The 17,937-nt window shown below is 46.7% G+C and overlaps 1 protein-coding gene across 1 annotated transcript in view; it reads left to right on the forward strand.

The window, feature by feature from the left end:
* Positions 1 to 17,928, forward strand: part of TVP23A (trans-golgi network vesicle protein 23 homolog A) — a gene marked incomplete at its 5' end in the record, with an annotated part of 32,205 nt that extends 14,277 nt beyond the window's left edge. Inside the window, 6 exons of the mRNA XM_081255165.1 lie at positions 13,343 to 13,487; positions 14,566 to 14,655; positions 14,889 to 15,017; positions 16,036 to 16,164; positions 17,195 to 17,254; positions 17,912 to 17,928. Of these exons, the coding sequence (XP_081111291.1) occupies positions 13,343 to 13,487; positions 14,566 to 14,655; positions 14,889 to 15,017; positions 16,036 to 16,164; positions 17,195 to 17,254 (553 nt within the window). The 3' untranslated portion in view covers positions 17,912 to 17,928. The remainder of the gene's footprint in view (positions 1 to 13,342; positions 13,488 to 14,565; positions 14,656 to 14,888; positions 15,018 to 16,035; positions 16,165 to 17,194; positions 17,255 to 17,911) is intronic.
* Between the last annotated feature and the right edge of the window lie 9 nt (positions 17,929 to 17,937).

The following is a 17,937-nucleotide window of genomic DNA, read 5'->3' on the forward strand; positions in this document are numbered from 1 at the left end:
CACAGGCTGTTCTAAAGAAGAAAAACTAGTTTAATGAGGCTCCCACAGTGTTTGCTAAATGAATTAATATGATTTTATTCAGTTCTCATTAAATAACCTGTAAGGCTGTTTCTAAGATGCTATCATTAAAAAAAATTATTTTATTGACATATAGTTGATTTACAACGTTGTGTTAATTTCTGTTGTATAGCAAAGTGATTCAGTTATACATGTATACATATACATGTATACATATATACATGTATATATATACACATTCTTTTTCATATTCTTTTCCATTATAGTTTATCACAGGATAATATTGAACATAGTTCCCTGTGCTATACAGTAGGACCTTATTGTTTATCTATTCTATGTATAATAGTTTGCATAAGATGCTATCATTTGAAGGTACACTGGTTCAGTTATAGCTCTTGGGGGTGGGGAATAAATACCATATTAATATTTGCATCCTTTAGTGGATCCATCCTGATTCCAGACACATTAAAATGGTCAAAAAAGGGACTTCCCTGGTGGTCCAGTGGTAAAGAATCCGCCTTCCAATTCAGGGGACGTGGGTTAGATCCCTGGTCAGGGAACCAAGATCCCACATGCCACTGGGCAACTAAGCCCGTATGCCACAACTATTGAGCTCACGCACCTCAACGAGAGAGCCTGTGTGCTGCAAACTACAGAGCCCATGTGCTCTGGAGCCCACGTGCCACAACTACAGAGCCCATGTGCCCTGGAGCCCGGCGCCTCAACGAAGATCTCATGTGCTGCAACTAAGAACCGACGCAGCCAAAAAAATAAGGAAAATAAATAAATAAATATTAAAATTTTTTTTTTAAATGGTCGAAAATAAAAGTGCAGGGAAAGACAGGATTCTATTTTGCAGATGAGGAAACCAGTGCTCCCAAGAGCCAGATTACAGACCCAACAACCTCACTTAAGGGTCAGTATTTGATGACTTCAGATCCTGCCCACTGTTGAGCAGAATCTAGTAGCTAAAGCACATTAAATAGGTGAATTCTACTCTCTGCTTCCAGTGCAAAAAAAAAAAAAAAAAAAAGTATCTCACTCAGAGTGAGGGTGACGACAAACAGGAATACAGGTTTCTTACCTCCTTCAACCTCCCCGAGGTACCACCTACTCTAAGTGCCTTCCTGCTGGCTGGCTTCTGCTCTGACCTTCTGGAAAAATCAGTCCTTGGCCTCTCTGCTTTTTTCTCGCCCTCAGTTAATAACTCTGAGCCCCCTGTTTAAAAGAGGTGCGTGTAACTGCAGCTGCCCTCGTGATCTCCCCCCACCACCAGCTGTCTTCAAGTAAGACTGCAACTCTTCATTTTATCACCCGGATTCTTGGAGGAAGCTGACTCTCCTTGCCCTTTCTGCCCTTTGAAACCACTGGACAAAACATAATGTGGATTATACAGAGTTTAAACTCTTCAACATTAGAGCCTGTATGCGTTAGCTACTGCTGTATAACAAGTTACCCCAAACTTAGCAGCTTCAGACAACAAACATTTATGATCTCACACTGTGCCTGAAGCTCAGGAAACTGGGGCAGCTTAGCTGGGTAGTTCTGTCTCAGGGTCTCATGAGGCTGCCGTAATATTAAGGCTTGACTGGGGCAGGAGGAGCTGCTTCCAAGAGGGCTGCCTCATGTGGCTGTTGGCTGGAGGCCTCAGTTTCTTAGACATGTGGACCTCTCTGTACGGCTGCTCCCAACGTGGCAGCTGGTTTCCCCCAGGGAAAGCAAGGGAGAGAGCAAAAGAGAGTAACCAAGACAGAAGCCACAGTGTCTTTTATGACCTAATATCAGGTATGATATACAATTACTTCTAATGTGTCCTATCAGTCATGCAGGCCAGCCACGGTAATTCATTGTTGGGAGGGGACTGTACAAGGGTATAAATACCAGGAGGTTGGGATCATGGGGGCCAATTCAGAGGCTGGCTACTTACAGATCCCAGCCCAAAAAAGGAACAAATGCATGTGTGTCTACAGAGTGCCCACTGTACTCCAGGCCCTGATATTAGGTAGATGTGATTATCCCCATTTTACAGGTGAGGAAACTGAACAAGAAAGGTTGAGTCACTGGTCTAAGGTCACACAGTAAATGACAGAACTGGAATTTGAAAGGCAGTAGTCTGCTTCCTTAAAAAACAATTATTAAAGAGTTCCAAATGTATACCAAATAGAATAATATAAATGAGCCCCTTGTGGCCATCACACAGCTTCAGAAATGATCAACTCCTGAACAATCTTCTTTCATTTATACCCTGCCTCTCCCCCTCCCTCTGATTATTTTGAAACAAACCCCAGACACTACATCACTTCAAACATAAATATTGTGATGTTATCTCTAAAAGACAAGAATTTGTTTTTAAAAGCAAAACCACAATAGCATTTTCTCACTTTAAAAATGGTTCAATTCCCATGATATTTCAATCAAGAAATATCCATTGTCTTATAACTTTATTGTCTTATAACTTTATTATTTGTTGGAACCACAATTGAATATCTTCCACATTTTGCAATTGGTGGCTGGATTTCTTAGGTCCCTTTTCTTTTTTTTTCTCTCTCTCTCTTTTTTTTTTTTTTTTTTTTTTTTTTTTTTTTTGCAGTACGCGGGCCTCTCACTGCTGTGGCCTCTCCTGTTGCGGAGCACAGGCTCCGGACACGCAGGCTCAGCGGCCATGGCTCACAGGCCCAGCCGCTCTGTGGCATGTGGGATCCTCCCGGACCAGGGCACGAACCCGAGTCCCCTGCATCGGCAGGCGGACTCTCAACCACTGCGCCACCAGGGAAGCCCCCTTAGGTCCCTTTTCATCTGTAGATTTCCCAGTCCTCTCCTTGCTCTCTCTCATTTTTTTCCCCCTTTGCAATTGATTTGTTGTTCTGTAGAGCTTCTCACAGTCTGGAAAATTGCTGATTGCAACCCTAATGTGTCCTTTAATCTTTGCCTTTGTTCCCTATGTTTCTTGAGCTTGATGAGATTCAGGTGTGATATTTTGTGGGCACAGCTGACTTCAAAGGAGGGGGTGAGTTCTTCCATCAGGGGCTCCCAATGCCTGGTTGTCCTCAGCTGCTTCTCTTGAATGCATTAGGGGCTTCAGCATGGTGGCATTGTAACGCTATCATTCTGTCTCCGTTTGTAAGCCGAAGGAATCCGGAACGAGAAACTTCCCCTCTTCAAATATTTAGTCATTGCAAGATACACTTTACAGAGAAAAGACATAATAAACGTTTGATGCTTGCTCTTCATTTTTCCGCTTTCAAGTGAAGAGTTTGTTCCCCAGCATCCCTCCTAAGTGACCACTGAGGGTTTTGATTAAGTATCACATGATTCATGGACTACAGCATTCTTATTGCTGCTCAAGTTGTTCCATCTTTGGCCAGTGGGAGGCTCTACCCATTGGCCTCTGAGTCTTTTGACCTGGCTCTCATGGTCTTTGACAGCTTCCTTGCAGCCTGGGATGTTCCGATGTCCCAGCCTCATCAAGCTGGGATGGCCTGGAATTGCCATTTCTCCAAGCAGCCCTGGCTCCTTTGGAGAATGGAGTTTAGAAGCCACAGTCTGGGTTCGTCTCCTGTGCCAGCTCTCTGGCTCTGTGGCTAGGAAGTGCATCAAGCAGGGCTGATAACATCTCTTAGTGGACGTATTTTGGGGATTCACTGTTGTCTCCAAGCACGTGTCCCTTTCAGTTGATCTGCAGTTCATCGGGGCAGCCGACAGGAGGGGCAGCTATGAAACTCTGGGCTGAGATTGAGTGTGGCTGATTCTGCCATTCAGAGCAGCTACTAGCCCATAGGGCGCCTCCATGCAAATCAGAAAAGATGGCCCTTCCACGGGCAGGCAGTTCCCTCCAGGGCCTGCAGCTGGAGAGCAGAGCATGCACCTGATTCCAGCAGCGCATCACCTGGGCAATTGCTTCTTTGCTCTGACCCTGGGGCAGTTCACTTCACCTCCCTGAGCTCCCGACTCCTCATCTGCAAAATGGCTCTCTGTCCCTTTCCAACCTCGCTTATTTTCTCTGGGCTCATTTTTCCCCAGGCGGGTGTTATGGGTTGACTTGTATCCCCCCCAAAAGAGATATATGGACGTCCTAACCTGCAGTACCTCAAAACGTGACTTCATTTGGAAATAGGGTTTTTGCAGATGTAATTAGTTAAGATGAGGTCATCCTGGAGTAGGGTGGGCCCCTAGTCCTATATGACTGGTGTCCATATAAAAAGATGGCCATGTGAAGACAAACACTTGCAGAAGGCCATGTGACAACACAGGCAGAGGTTGGAGTGATGCAGCTACAAGCCAAGGAAGGCCAAGGGTGCCAGCTGTCATCAGAAGGTAGGAGAGAGTCCTGGGATAGATTATCCCCCAGAAGGAACCAATCCTGCAGACAGAGATTTTGGTGTTTGTTTTGTTTTGCTTTGTTTTTTTGAGCACAGTGAAAAGGCAGGTTTTAAGACAACGTGATTTTGGTGTTTTAAGTTGCCCAGTTTGCTGTGCATTGTACAACAGCCCTGGGAAATGGATACAGCAGTTACTGCTTTCCCCTGTCCCTGCTACTCCGAGGGTGGTCCATGGACCAGCAGCATCAGCATCACCTGGGTGCTTATTAAAATGCACCCTCAGGCCCCATCCCAGGCCTCCTGAATCAGTGTCTGCATTTAACAAGAGAGCCAGGTGGTTTGTATGTGGAGAAGCACTGCATTATATAATAGGAAGGTGGCGGAATGATTAGCCCCCAGGGCAAATGCACAATGATTTCTGTTCATAGTTGGTATTGAACTCTCACTGCCCACCAGGCAGTATCCCAAGCCCTTTATGTACATTATGATTCTCATGTAATCTTCCTGGCAGCTCCGTGCACTCGGTACTTCCCGACGTGTGCACTGCACTCCAGGGAACACGATTCACACCGACTATGATTGAATGACGCCCCCTGGTGTTGTGCAACTCAGCAGCCCTGACTCTTATTATCCCACTTTATAGATGAGGAAACTGGGACACACAGCGAGGTTAAGTCACTTGCTCAAGGTCACACAGGTCCTCAGTGGTGGAGCTGGGATTTGAATCTGCTAATTTTGTCTCTGAACTTGTACCCGGGACCTTTTACTCACCGCACAGCCCCTCTCTCTAAAGGAGAGCCAGTGAAGGCAGCGTATTTTCTCCCGCCATTTTCTCTCTTTTAAATTGTAAAATACACATAGCGTCAAAGTGACGTTTTTAACCATTTTATTTAATTAATTTATTTTTTTGGCTGCGTCGCGCGGCTTGTGCGATCCTAGTTCCCCGACCAGGGATCAAACCTGGGCCCTTGGCAGTGAAAGTGCTGAGTCCTAAACACTGGACCGCTGGGAAGTCCCTTAACCATTTTAAAGTGAACGATTCAATGGCATTTAGGACATTCACAATGTTATGCAACCATCATCACTATTCCATTCCAGAATATTTTTATCGCCCCAAAAGGAAACCCCATAGCTATTAAGCAGTCACTCCCTGTTCCCCCAAGCCCCTGGCAACGACTAATCTGCTTTCTGTCTCTATGAACTGGCCTATTCTGGATATTTCAAGAATGGAATCCTACAATATGGGACTTTTTATGTTTGGGTTCTTTCACTTAGTATGTTTTCAAGGTTCCTCCATGTTGTCGCATGCATCAGTACTCCAATATTTTTTTTCATGGTTTTTTTTTTTAGTTGTGGTTAAATATACATAGCAAAAAAAATCTACCATTTTAACCATTTTCAACTCAGTGGCAATAAGTCCATTCACGCTGTTGTGTCACCATCACCACCATCCATCTCTAGAACCCCTTCGTCACCCTAAACTGAGAGCTTGTGTCCATGGAGCAATCACTCCCCATTTCCTCCTCCCACCAGCCCCCAGTAGCCTCTATTCTACTTTCTGTCTCTATGAATTTGCCTTTTCTGGGTAGCTTAGGTTAAGTGGAATCATACAGTGTCTGTGCTTTTGTGTCTGGCTTCTTTCCCTGAGCCTAAGGTTTTGCAGGTTCGCCCACATTGTAGCAGGTATCAGTGCTTCATTCCTTTTTATGGCTGAGTGACATCCCATTGCATGGACAGGCCACGTTTTGCTCATCTCCTTGTCCGCTGATGGACATTTGGGTGGTTTCCACCTTTCGGTGATGGTGAATGTTGCTGCCGTGGACATGCGTGTACACGTTTTTATTTGAAGGCTTGTTTTCAGCTCTTTTGTTTTCCCATTTCTTTTGAAAACTCTGGGTCTTTAAGGAATTTGGTCCATGGTTCCAGCAGCAGCAGCAGGGGGCAGTGAGCAGTAGCTGGGGTGGAGGTAGGGGAATTGGCCTGGGTGCCCCCAGGGGAGAGGTGAGGGTCCTTGCACAGGACCCATCCAGGGCCGAGCGGCCATGGGCCCGCTGACATTTTGCTGGCATTTTGCTGCCACGCATACCCAGCCAATAAAGTTGGGATGTCTCTCTAAAAAGAAATAAAGAACAGAAACTAGAGGGAAGACTTAATGACCAGAGGGAAGTCTGTTCTTTTATTTGCTTCCACACTCAAACCTCTATTGTGCTGACCTTTGAATCAAAGCTATGAGGACTTAGCAATCAGCATCTGCTCAGACATCCCAACAGCCTTAAACCTGCCCGTCCCAGGCCCAGATGTCAGGGGAGGAGGAGGATGTGCTGTCATTTGAAGCAAGAAGTTGGAGTCTGAAAGATGATGGAGCTATTGTTGCATCTGGAGCATTCTAGAGAAGAACAGTCCAGCCCCCATGACGCACGCCCTGAGTTAGCCAGGCTCACACGGTTTCTGAGGGGCTCATAGGGTCCTCTGCTTTTTTAGGTGTGGTTTCCTTCCTTCCTGCTTTGTTCCCCGAACTGAGTTTGCCTTGAAAATGGAACAAAGGAGGGCTCCTGGATGGCAGTGAGCATACAGATCACCTGGGGTCTTGTTAAAATGAAGATTCGGGCTCAGGGGGCCTGGGGTGGGGCTGCTGATCCTGCATTTCTAACAAGCTCCAGGGCACGTGGGGAGCAGGTGGATGGGCCGAGGGCTGGGCAGATGTGGTCTTAGCTGTCTCTCTGTCACACCTCAGGGTCCCCTTCCTCCCACGTCTTCCTGGTGTTACGCTGCTGTTAGCAGAAGAGCCACCTGACTCTAAGTGGGTGTCGGTGCTGAAGAAATAAATAGCAGCATCCTACTTCTTTTCAACAACAGGGAAAAACATCTAACGGAAGACATCCAAAAAGATCATCACCTGCCGAGGCTTTTTCTCACTTTCTCCTGTTCTCAAAAATCTCGACCATGAATGAGTCAAACAATAAATAGTGATATTAACCACAGCGACCTAAGGCCCCCTCTGGTCCGGCATTGTAGGTATTTTTCATCCCAGAAGCCTTGGACGTCTGAGGTTAAATGTTACTCTCCCATTTTACAGATGAGTAAACTGAGGCTCTGAGTGGTTTAGTGCCCTGTCCAGGACCATGTATGCAGCAAGGATGGAGCATGAGTGTGGATCAGGGTTCTCTGGCTTTCACTGTACCCACTGTCCAGGTAGGGGCCAGAGTGGGCATTTTTACTCCACAGAGAGTGGTGGCCCTTTTTTTTGCATAGGGACTGGTAAGCCCAGACGAAAGGACCTGCTTTCTGGAATTTTCTCACACATTCAACTGTAATGGCCAATTACTCAACTGGGGATTTTTAGGTCTGAATTTTTTTTTTATTTGGACCACAGATGGCCCCCAGAATATCAATGGGCTTGTTTTTTTCTGAAACGTGTCTTGCCTCAATGCAAAGTTGAGGCTGCCTCTGATCATTTCTTTGTTTTTCTATTTTTAAATTCAAATTTACATAAAAGTACAGAGAACAATGACCCTGGTATTCCCTTTGCCCTGCTCAGTCATGATCAGCTCGTGGCCAGCCTGTTTCTTCTTCACCCCCACCCACTCCCCACCCCCGGATTATCTTGAAACAAATTCTAGACATCATCTCAGATGCTATTTTCCTAGCAAAGTGAAGCAAGGAGAAAAGATACCATCTTTCCTCAGATGTTTGCCACAGTGAAAAGCAGAAGCCTTTGCAGAGTGTCTGAAAGAGAATTTAAAATAGGACGTCTGATGAGGAATTCAGTCTTCAAAGTATTTGAAACCAATAAAGGGCAACTTTTAAAGAGACTATTAGATCACTGCTGAATTGAGGATTAAATCAACCTTCCCTCACCTGGCCCCAAATCAAACGTGCTTTAGAAGTTTGTGGGAAGGGGGATGCGTATGGTGCCTGTGGGATGCAGTCCTCCCCACACCCACCACCGACTTTACTCTGTCTAGATAGAGCACCGCCCCCAACCTGTGTCCATTTTTTAGAGCGGTTTTAGGTTTACAGAAAAACTGAGCAAAAAGTACAGAGAATTCCCACAAGCCCCTCCCCACCACAAAGTTCCCCCTATTATTAACATCTTGCATTAGTGTCATCCATTTGTTATGATGACCAGTACATTATTATTAACTAAAGTCCATAGTTTCCATTAGGGTTCACTCTTGGTATTGTACCTTCCACAGACTTTGACAAATGTATAATGACATGTATCCACCATTACAGTATCATACAGAGTAGTTTCACTGCCCTAAACATCCCCTGGGCTCCAACTATTCATCCTCCCTCTCCCCTAACCCCTGGCAACCACTGACCTTTTTACTATCTCTATAGCTAAGTCTTTTCCAAAATGTCATAGAGTTAGAATCATGCAGTATGTAGTCTTTTCAGCCTGGCTTCTCTTACTGTGTAATATGCATTAAGGTTCCTCCATGTCTTTTCATGGCTTGGGAGCTCATTACTTTTTCGTGCTGAATAATGTTCCATTGTGTGGATGTGCTATGATGTATCCATTCACCTACTGAAGGACATCTTGGTTGGTTCCAATCTGGGGCAATTATGACTAAAGATGCTAGAAACATCTGTGTGCTGGTTTTTGTGTGGACGTAAGTTTTCAACTCATTTGGGTAAATAGGAGTGCAGTTGCTGGGCTGTAGCTCATGTAGAAATTTTAGGGTGACTTGCAGAGGTTCTTCTTTGGTCAATGGCTACAATCAGAATTTTTATTGAGGTGTAGCATACATACAGTAAAGTGCACTAATCCTAAATGTACAGTTGGATGAATTTTTATACACATGCCCACACAGGTCAAGATGCGGAGCATCTCCAGCATTGGAAGCCCCCTTGTGTGCCTTCCCAGTGGCTGGCCCTCTACCATCCCCAGAGATAACACTGCTCTGACCTCTAGCACAATCCATTGTTTCTGCCAGTCGGGCAGCTCCCACCCTGCAGCTTTGGAAAGGGGATTTTTGGGGGGTGCGGGTGGAGAGAAGAGGCCGTTAGTGACAGTTTGCTTCATTTTGGTTTGTTTTGAATGGAGCCTAATTTTCTCACCAAATTCTTCTTGCCCATCCAGAGCAGGGATTGGCACAAGTTCTGGGTAAATATTTTCGGCTTTGCCAGCCATTGAGTGAGCATGGCTGCGTTCTAATAAAACTTTATTTACAGAAATAGGAAGTGGGCCAGATTTGGCCCTTGGGCTGGAGTTTGTGAATCCAGGATAGAACAGTGCTTTTCCTTTGCAAAGTCCATGTCCAGGCCCCACTCCAAATCTGAATCCGCGTGTCCCGGGACCAGGCAGTGTTGCGTGCGTTTTAAGGCCTCCTCGGGTAACTTTCAAGCACATTCCATGAGAACCTACTGGGTTTCCCTCCAAGGGGGTGGGGGACAAGGCATGTGTTGGGCCCAGAACTGTGAAAGTGGATTTAAATGTAAACAAAAGCCCAGCTAGACCCTCCCCACCTTGACTCAGGTCATCTCATTTCTCCTTTCACCATCAGTCATTCCCTCCTCCTCCTCTTGAGATAACAGGCTTCTGTCTGGCGGGTGGAGGGAGCGTGATGGATACTGACCAGAAAATACTCCCGTTGAGGATAAGGAAGTCTCCTTGGTGAAAGTGGAGGGGCTGGGGGAATATGGGGCGATCAGGAGTCTTGGGGGATCCCTGCACAGATGAAAAGTCAGCCCCTGGGGAGTGAGAGAGAGAAAGTTGTGGTCAGAGGGGGAATGTTACAGTTTGGCTCCTTGGAACAGTTTTGAGTGACAGTGAGACTGTCAGCTGTTCACAGTGACTGAGCGTGGTGTGTGTTTCAGGGACTATATACCTGCTACCTTCACTTGACCTTTTTAATCGAATACCCTCAGCAGTGGCTCCTGTGGGCATTCCCATTTTACAGAAGTGGAGACTGAGGCGGTGAGAGGTTCCGTAGCTTAGGGACAGCTGAGGAGCTACTCAGAGGTTGGAGCCGGGACTTGGACCCTGGCAGTCAGTCACCTCTGTACTGTTTGCCTCTCAAGGGGGTGACCAGGTGGGTGCCTGGGAGGGGGGAGTTGGAAGCCGGTGGCATTGAGAGGTGGAGGCGACTGTCGGCGCGTGTGTGCTCCGTGGCTGCGGAGGTGGCAGGAGAAAAGGCTGGGGGGATGGAGGACCCCATGTCAGGGAAGGGTGGGCAGGCTCAAGCCATGGCCTTCAAAACTCTCCAAACTAGAAAGCTGATCTGAGACCACATCCATGTTAGCGGTGGGGCACAGGCTGGGCAAACTGCAGAGGTGGACGGAGTGAGGGTTTGGAGGGTTGCCCAGAGAACAGCCCGCGTAAGACAGGATCAAAACAATGTCTGGAAGTAAAATGGGCATCCTTTTCTACTTGCTTTGGATAATTACAACAACAGCAACAACAACCATAATAATACCTTCCATTCAAGTTACGGAAACAGTCAACCAGGACTCAACTGAATAAACAGAACCTTCCAACAAGTGGAATTTTTCCTGCATTTTATTTCAGGAAACCACAGTCAAAAATAGAAAAACAGGGCTTCCCTGGTGGCGCAGTGGTTGAGAGTCCGCCTGCCGATGCAGGGGACACGGGTTCGTGCCCCGGTCCGGGAAGATCCCACATGCCGCGGAGTGGCTGGGCCCGTGAGCCATGGCCGCTGAGCCTGCGCGTCTGGAGCCTGTGCTCCGCAATAGGAGAGGCCACAAAAGTGAGAGGCCCGCGTACCGCAAAAAAAAAAAAAAAAAAAAAAAGAAAAACAATGGGTGGGCAGGGGATTTATTTGAATGCATAACTTCCAGGTTTCACCCTGGATCAGTGCACACTTGGGTCTCTTGTAAGCGTTTTAAGTCTGTATTGTTCTACAGCAGAGGTCCCCAACCCCCAGGCCACAGACCTGTACCAGTCCGTGACCAGGCCGCACAGCAGCAGGTGAGCGAGCAAAGCTTCATCTGCTGCTCGCGTCCCATCGCTCGCATTACCGCCCGAACCATTCCCCCACCCAGCATACCCCGCCCCCGCCTCATCCACGGAAAGATTGTCTTCCATCAAATCTGTCCCTGGTGCCACAAAGGTTGGGGACTGCTGTTCTACAAAAAGGACAGATGTCCCCAGTGAGCCTGAAGGGACTGGATTATAAGGTTCAACACAACAAATATTTGCCGAGAATCTTAATGCCAGGTGCTCTTGGGGATACAAAATTATTGAAAATTATCTCTGCCCTTGAAGGATGTTCAGTTATTGGAAGAGGACTCATTTATCTTGGAGTGAAGGGGGCAAAATTGTACTAAGACAATTAGTTGAAAGATCCTCAATAAGGTTTAAGGCGAAAAGGGTATAAGAGACTCCCAAGAGTCTTATCTTCTGGAACATTCCAGGTTTGGAAGTGCTACGTGATCATGTCTAATTCTTAAATGCCAGGTACGGTCGCCAGGAGAGCTCAGCATCTGAAAGGCACAGGTGAGAACGTTCTGGAGGACAGCTGGGGTTCCGGCACAGCCCCTTCTTCCTTTAGAACGTGAGGAGTAAATGCAGATGTCATTACACATCCTGCCTCTGAATCTTAGCTGACGCTCCCTTGGGCATCAGAAACGCACAGTTCTATAGGAGCCTCCTGGGTGCTTACCCTGACCACCTTCCTTCTCGGAAGGTCAAGCAGGCTCGTCCCCCACAGGCCTGCTGGCTACCTTTGCTCCCCACGTTGTGGCAAGCCGGCGGCTCACAGGCCAGTGTGCAACACAGCCTGTGGCATTTTGTTAACATAATTAGTGACCTTTGGGTAAAAATCCGATTTCCCATGAAAAATCTGGGTTTCTGGCTTCCAGTGAAGATATTGGATCTGGCACTACTAGGTGAGGTTTGCTGAGTAGAGTCGCCTGCCCTCCCCGTCCAGCAATGAACTGCTACCCGTCATGGGGCTCGCAGGGTTGCTTTTTATTTTTTTAAAGATAGTCTCTTTTTAATTGTATAGAAGTTAAAAAAACTTTTTATTAGAGTATAGTTGATTTACAATGTTGTGTTAATTACTGCTGTACAGCAGTGACTCAGTTATACATATATAAACATTATTTTTAATAATGATTTTTAAAAATTCTTATTATTTTTATTTTTTGGCTGCATCGGGTCTTAGTTGCGGTGCTCAGGCTCTTCGTTGTGGTGCGTGGGCTTCTCTCTGGTTGAGGCGCAAGGGCTCAGTAGTTGGGCACACGGGCTTAGTTGCCCCGTGGCATGTGGGATCTTAGTTCCCCAACCAGGGATGGAACCAGTGTCCTCTGCGTTGGAAGGCAGATTCTTAACCACTGGACCACCAGGGAAGTCCCTATATACATTCTTTTTCATATTGTTTTCCATTATTGTTTATCACAGGATATTGAATATAGTTCCCTGTGCTCTACAGTAGGACTTGTTGATCCATCCTATATATAAAAGTTTGCATCTGCTAGTCCCCAACTCCCAGTCCATCCCTCCCCCACCCCCTCTTCCTTGCGCACAGCTGCTTTCTGGCTCCAGCGCTGAAATGCAGCTCATCACAAGTGGCTGGGAGTTGGCGCCGACTTGTGCATGTCGTGCTCGGTTCCCTCCATCAGGAACACGAGGCCCCCGCTGATGTGAGGCTTCTGCACCCGTGGGCTGCACATGGCCGCGCTGTTCAGTTACTGGCGGAATAACCCAACATTTCCCTTTGGGGAACTGGTCACTGTCGCTGCTGGGTGGGAAGGTGGTGATCACTGTCCCCGATACAGTTCACGTCAAAGGTGACCCATTTTCAAAGAGGGCAAGTGATATTTGGAGTCAAATTAGGGGAAAGTACTGGTTTCTTCAAGAGGGTGGGGGAAAAATGCTGGTGTGATGAGGATTGTTTCGAGCCTTCTGGGTTAGCACTGCAGCCTGAATGAGTTCGGGTTTAAATGCACGGGGAACACGTGGGACGTGGAAACCACAGAGTGAGTTCAGCCACTGCCCTTTGGGCCCTGGAGTGAGGGGGCTCTGGGTTCTTTCCTAGGCACCCGGTGGCCACGTTTTTCCACCTGTTTTTCCGAGTAAGTGCCATCATCACCTACGTGGGCTGTGACTGGTTCAGCAGAAGCTTCGTGGGCTGTTTTGTCACCGTGCTTCTCCTCCTGTCCTTTGACTTCTGGTCTGTGAAGGTAAGGCCCCCTCACCTGTGATAGCCTCGCTCCTGAAACACGTGACTGCATTTCCAGATGCTCACACTTCTGATGCCTGTGGCTGATTGGGGCTCAGAGGCACTTTGGTTTAAACTGCTGATATGCACTTAAGAATACTGAGCTGAATACTGTCACTTAAAATTAGAGAAAAAAATACATTGCTTAGTTGAATAAATGGCTTCTGTCATGCTTGCAAACATGTAGTATATGAGGGTGACAACTCCATAGGGCTTTGGATTTTTTGTAAATTTTACATATGACATAATATTATAAATAATATATTTTAAAATTCTATATAATATGAATATATATGTGTGTGGGGAGTCCTTTTTTCATGAATGAAACTTTGTTTTTAAAATTTTTATTGGAGTAGAGTTGATTTACAATGTTGTGTTACTTTTCTGCTGTACAGCAAAGTGAGTCAGTTATACATATGTGTACATCCACTCTTTTTTAGATTCTTCTCCCATATAGGTCATTACAGAATATTGAGTAGAGTTCCCTGTGCTATACAGTAGGTCTTTACTAGTTATCTAGTTTATATATAGTAGTGTGTATATGTCAATCCCAGTCTCCCAATTTATCCCTCCCTCCCCTTCCCCACTGGTAACCATAAGATTGTTTTCTACATCTGTGACTCTATTTCTGTTTCATTAATAAGTTCATTTGTACCACATTTTTAGATTCCACATATAAGCAATATCATATGATGTTTGTCCTTCTCTTTCTGACTTACTTCACTCAGTATGACAATCTCTAGGTCCATCCATGTTGCTGCAAATGGCATTATTTCATTCTTTTTTATGGTTGAGTAATATGCCATTTTATATATGTAACACATCTTCTTTGTCCATTCTTCTGTCGATGGACATTTAGGTTGCTTTTTAAGGTAAGCTTAGTTAAGAATTAGAGGCCTCAAAACTGATTTTGAGAAAGCTCCACAGTTCAGTTCCCCTCTCCTCCTTCTCACGGTGCAAGTTTGGCATGAATTGGTGACTTTTATTCATCAATGAATGACCCGTAGCCTGCTTGGAGACATTCTGTCCATTTTCTTCAGAATGTAACCGGACGACTCATGGTGGGCCTTCGCTGGTGGAACCAGATCGACGAAGATGGGAAAAGCCACTGGATTTTTGAAGCCAGAAAGGTATTCTCCAATATGTGTCAAGCTAGAACCGGGAAAACGGCCGTGGAAAGTTCCCATGGGTTCCTTTTGAGCTTTGTGGGGTCTGATCCCCGCCGTACACAAAGCCCACTGATGCTGGCGCTCCGTTCAAAGTCACATGTGGCAGAAGCACGTGTGACGTGAACAAAAATCATAGCACACTCCTTTGCAACCATTTTCACTAGTATTGAAACCGAATCACTTTCCCGCCACAGGCCTCTCCAAATACCGTGGCTGCCACAGAGGCGGAAGCTCGGGTCTTCTGGCTCGGCCTCATCATCTGCCCCATGATTTGGATCGTGTTCTTTTTTAGCTCCTTATTTTCCTTGAAGCTCAAGTGGCTGGTAAGGCAACATTTGCTGAAATATCTGTATAGAACCGGTGGTTGCAGGAGTGGGTTTTTGCTATTGATGAACCCATCAATCGAAACAACTTTGAGATAGAATTCACATACCAGGCAGTGCACCCGTTGGTGTGTACAATTCAGGGGCTTCTAGTCTATTCACAGGGTTGTGCCACCATCACCACAATCAGTTTTAGGGTATTTTCATCACCCCAGAAGGAAACGTTGAGCCCTTCAGCCATCACCCTCCCCATACACCTGTCCCCCCCGCCCCTGCCACCCACTGATTTCTCTGTTTCTACAGATTTGGCTATTCTGGACATTTTCTGTAAAAGAACCATATAATATGTAGTCTTGTGTGACTGAGCCCTTTCACTTAGTATTGTTTTCAGGGTTCATCCCTGTTGTAGCAGGTGTCAGTACTGCTTTCTTTCTTATGGATGAATACTATTCCATGGTATTAGACCACATTTTGTTTATCCATTTATCCATCAGTGAGATAATCAATGGTTATTTGTTTCCAGCTTTTGGCTCTGAATAATGCTGCTGAGAGAGGAGTTTTTAGAAAAAGTGCATGACATCCTACCTTGGATAGGGAACCCTTCCTCAGCAGGAATAAGCTAGCCTCAGGGTTCTGCAGTTTTATTTCAGATTTTATCATATTGCATTGCCATGATCTGATCCATTCAATGAGGAAACAGAATATCTATGGACAGTCTGAGCAACAGCATAAAAAAGTGTGGGCTCTGGAGTCTGGATCATGGCTCAGCCTCACTCCAGCTCTGTGACCTCAGGCAAATTTAGCTTCCCTGAGCTTCCATGTCCTCCCTGTAAAATGGGATGATAATGGCCCCAACCTCTCGGGTTCCTGGTGATTAAAAGGGGTCTGTGAGTATATGTAAGCACTCCATAGAGGTTGGCTATTACTAGGTGTGAGCCGGAGCCACTCCTACTTGCTTTGGGAGGAACATTTCAATACGTGCTCTTAGGAGAATTACATTTGCTTTGTCTGAGCGCAGGCCCTCGTCATAGCTGGGATTTCTCTCCAAGCCGCTAACCTGTACGGCTACGTCCTTTGTAAGATGGGAGGCGAGAGTGACATCAGCAAAATCACAGCCAGTTTTCTGTCCCAGACGGTGTTCCAGACGGTGAGTTACTGAAGTCTGATTCCTGGACCCCTGATCTCCAGACACTTAAAAGTCAAGGAGGCCTGTCGGCAACGGCAGGTTTTGATGTTTTCCATATCAGCCAGGCCTCCATGGTTAGTTGCTTTTTTGTGTGTGTGGTTAAAATATACCCAACAAAATTTACCCTTTTAACCATTTTTAAGTGTACAGTTCAGGGCTTCCCTGGTGGCGCAGTGGTTAAGAATCCACCTGCCAATGCAGGGGACACGGGTTCGAGCCCTGGTCCAGGAAGATCCCACATGCCGCGGAGCAACTAAGCCCGTGCACCACAGCTACTGAGCCTGCGCTCTAGAGCCCGCGAGCCACAACTGCTGAAGCCCGCGTGCCTAGAGCTTGTGCTTTGCAACAAGAGAGGCCACCACAATGAGAAGCCTGCGCGCCGCAATGAAGAGCAGCCCCCACTCGCCACAACTAGAGAAAACCTACGCGCAGCAACGAAGACCCAAGGCAGCCAAAAAAAAAAAGATGGCAGTCCTTTAAAAAAAAGTGTACAGTTCAGTATATCCACATCATGTCACAACTCTGATCTTCACAAACCGAAACTGTACCCACCGAATGTTTAACTCCCCATTCCCCACCCTCCCCCCCCGATCAGCAAGCTCCTGGTAACCACCTACTTCCTGTCCCCGTGCATCTGACGACTCTAGGGACCTCACCGAAGTGGAATCATACAGCGCTTGTCTTTTTGTGACTGCCATTGTCGGTTTTGAGTGATTTCTTTAAACGACAGAATTAAGAACCATAACGTTTTGTTTTTTTTTTAAACCTAGCCTTAGTTCTAGGAGAGAAATAGATCTTCTAAATTTGACCAGGCTCTTCCTGAAATGGTCTGAACCATCTTAAATGTGAACCGTGCAGCTTCACACCAAGACCTTGAGCAACCAGCCCTGCAGGCTTTCAGTTCACTGTGGGTTTGCTCTGGCCTTGAATCAGCAGGATCAAGCCACACACATGTGAGACAGAAAGCCAGGGCAGCCTCTTCCCCTTGCAGGCCTGTCCAAGAGACTTCCAGAAGCCTGGCCTTGAGGGGCTGGAGATTCACAAATATTAGGTAAGAGGTGGGATCGAGGTGGCGGCCTGGACGGTGCAGGGCCGGGGGCTCCCGTGGAAGCGCAGCTCCCCTGGGTTCAGCTGGGCCTGTGGTCTGGGTGGGCCCTTCAGAGGGGTCTCACCTCCCTCACCTTGAACAGGTGCAGATTTGACCCTATGTAGGCAAGCGGGGTGGGCGACGAGAGGAGGGGAGGGCACGGATTCGCCCGCCTTCCACTTCCATGCCTGGAGTGAGATGGGAATTCACTCTTCCCTCAGCTGCTCTCAGATCCTGTGTGTCTTTCAGAGGGAGCGTCTCACGGCAGTGAGGATCTTCTTGGAGTTTGCATCTCTCTGCTTTCTATGTAATGTTTAAAAACCCTGTAAGTCGTCTGACGACACTGGAAATTGCTGGATCTAGTGAACACACATTCCTATACAGGGTGTCGACACTGACCCCCAAATCTGTTCTCATGTGGGTGACGCGAGGGTTTTTTGACTGTGCCCAGCCATGTGGTGTGCACTGACCTCAGGACAAGCCCCAGCAGGAGGATCTATCACTGCTTTAATTTTTTCTCCACCTAAGGAACAGCATTTGCACTATGCTGTCTGAAACTGTGACTGTGTATCTGCAGCGAAGCCACACATTCACCCCTTTGTCCCTTTGGTTCTTTTTCAGGCTTATCTTCCGAGGCAGCAAAGGCT

Source organism: Mesoplodon bidens (assembly GCF_964165515.1).
Source record: "Mesoplodon bidens genome assembly, chromosome: 15".
In the NCBI taxonomy this organism is placed as follows: Eukaryota; Metazoa; Chordata; class Mammalia; order Artiodactyla; family Ziphiidae; genus Mesoplodon; species Mesoplodon bidens.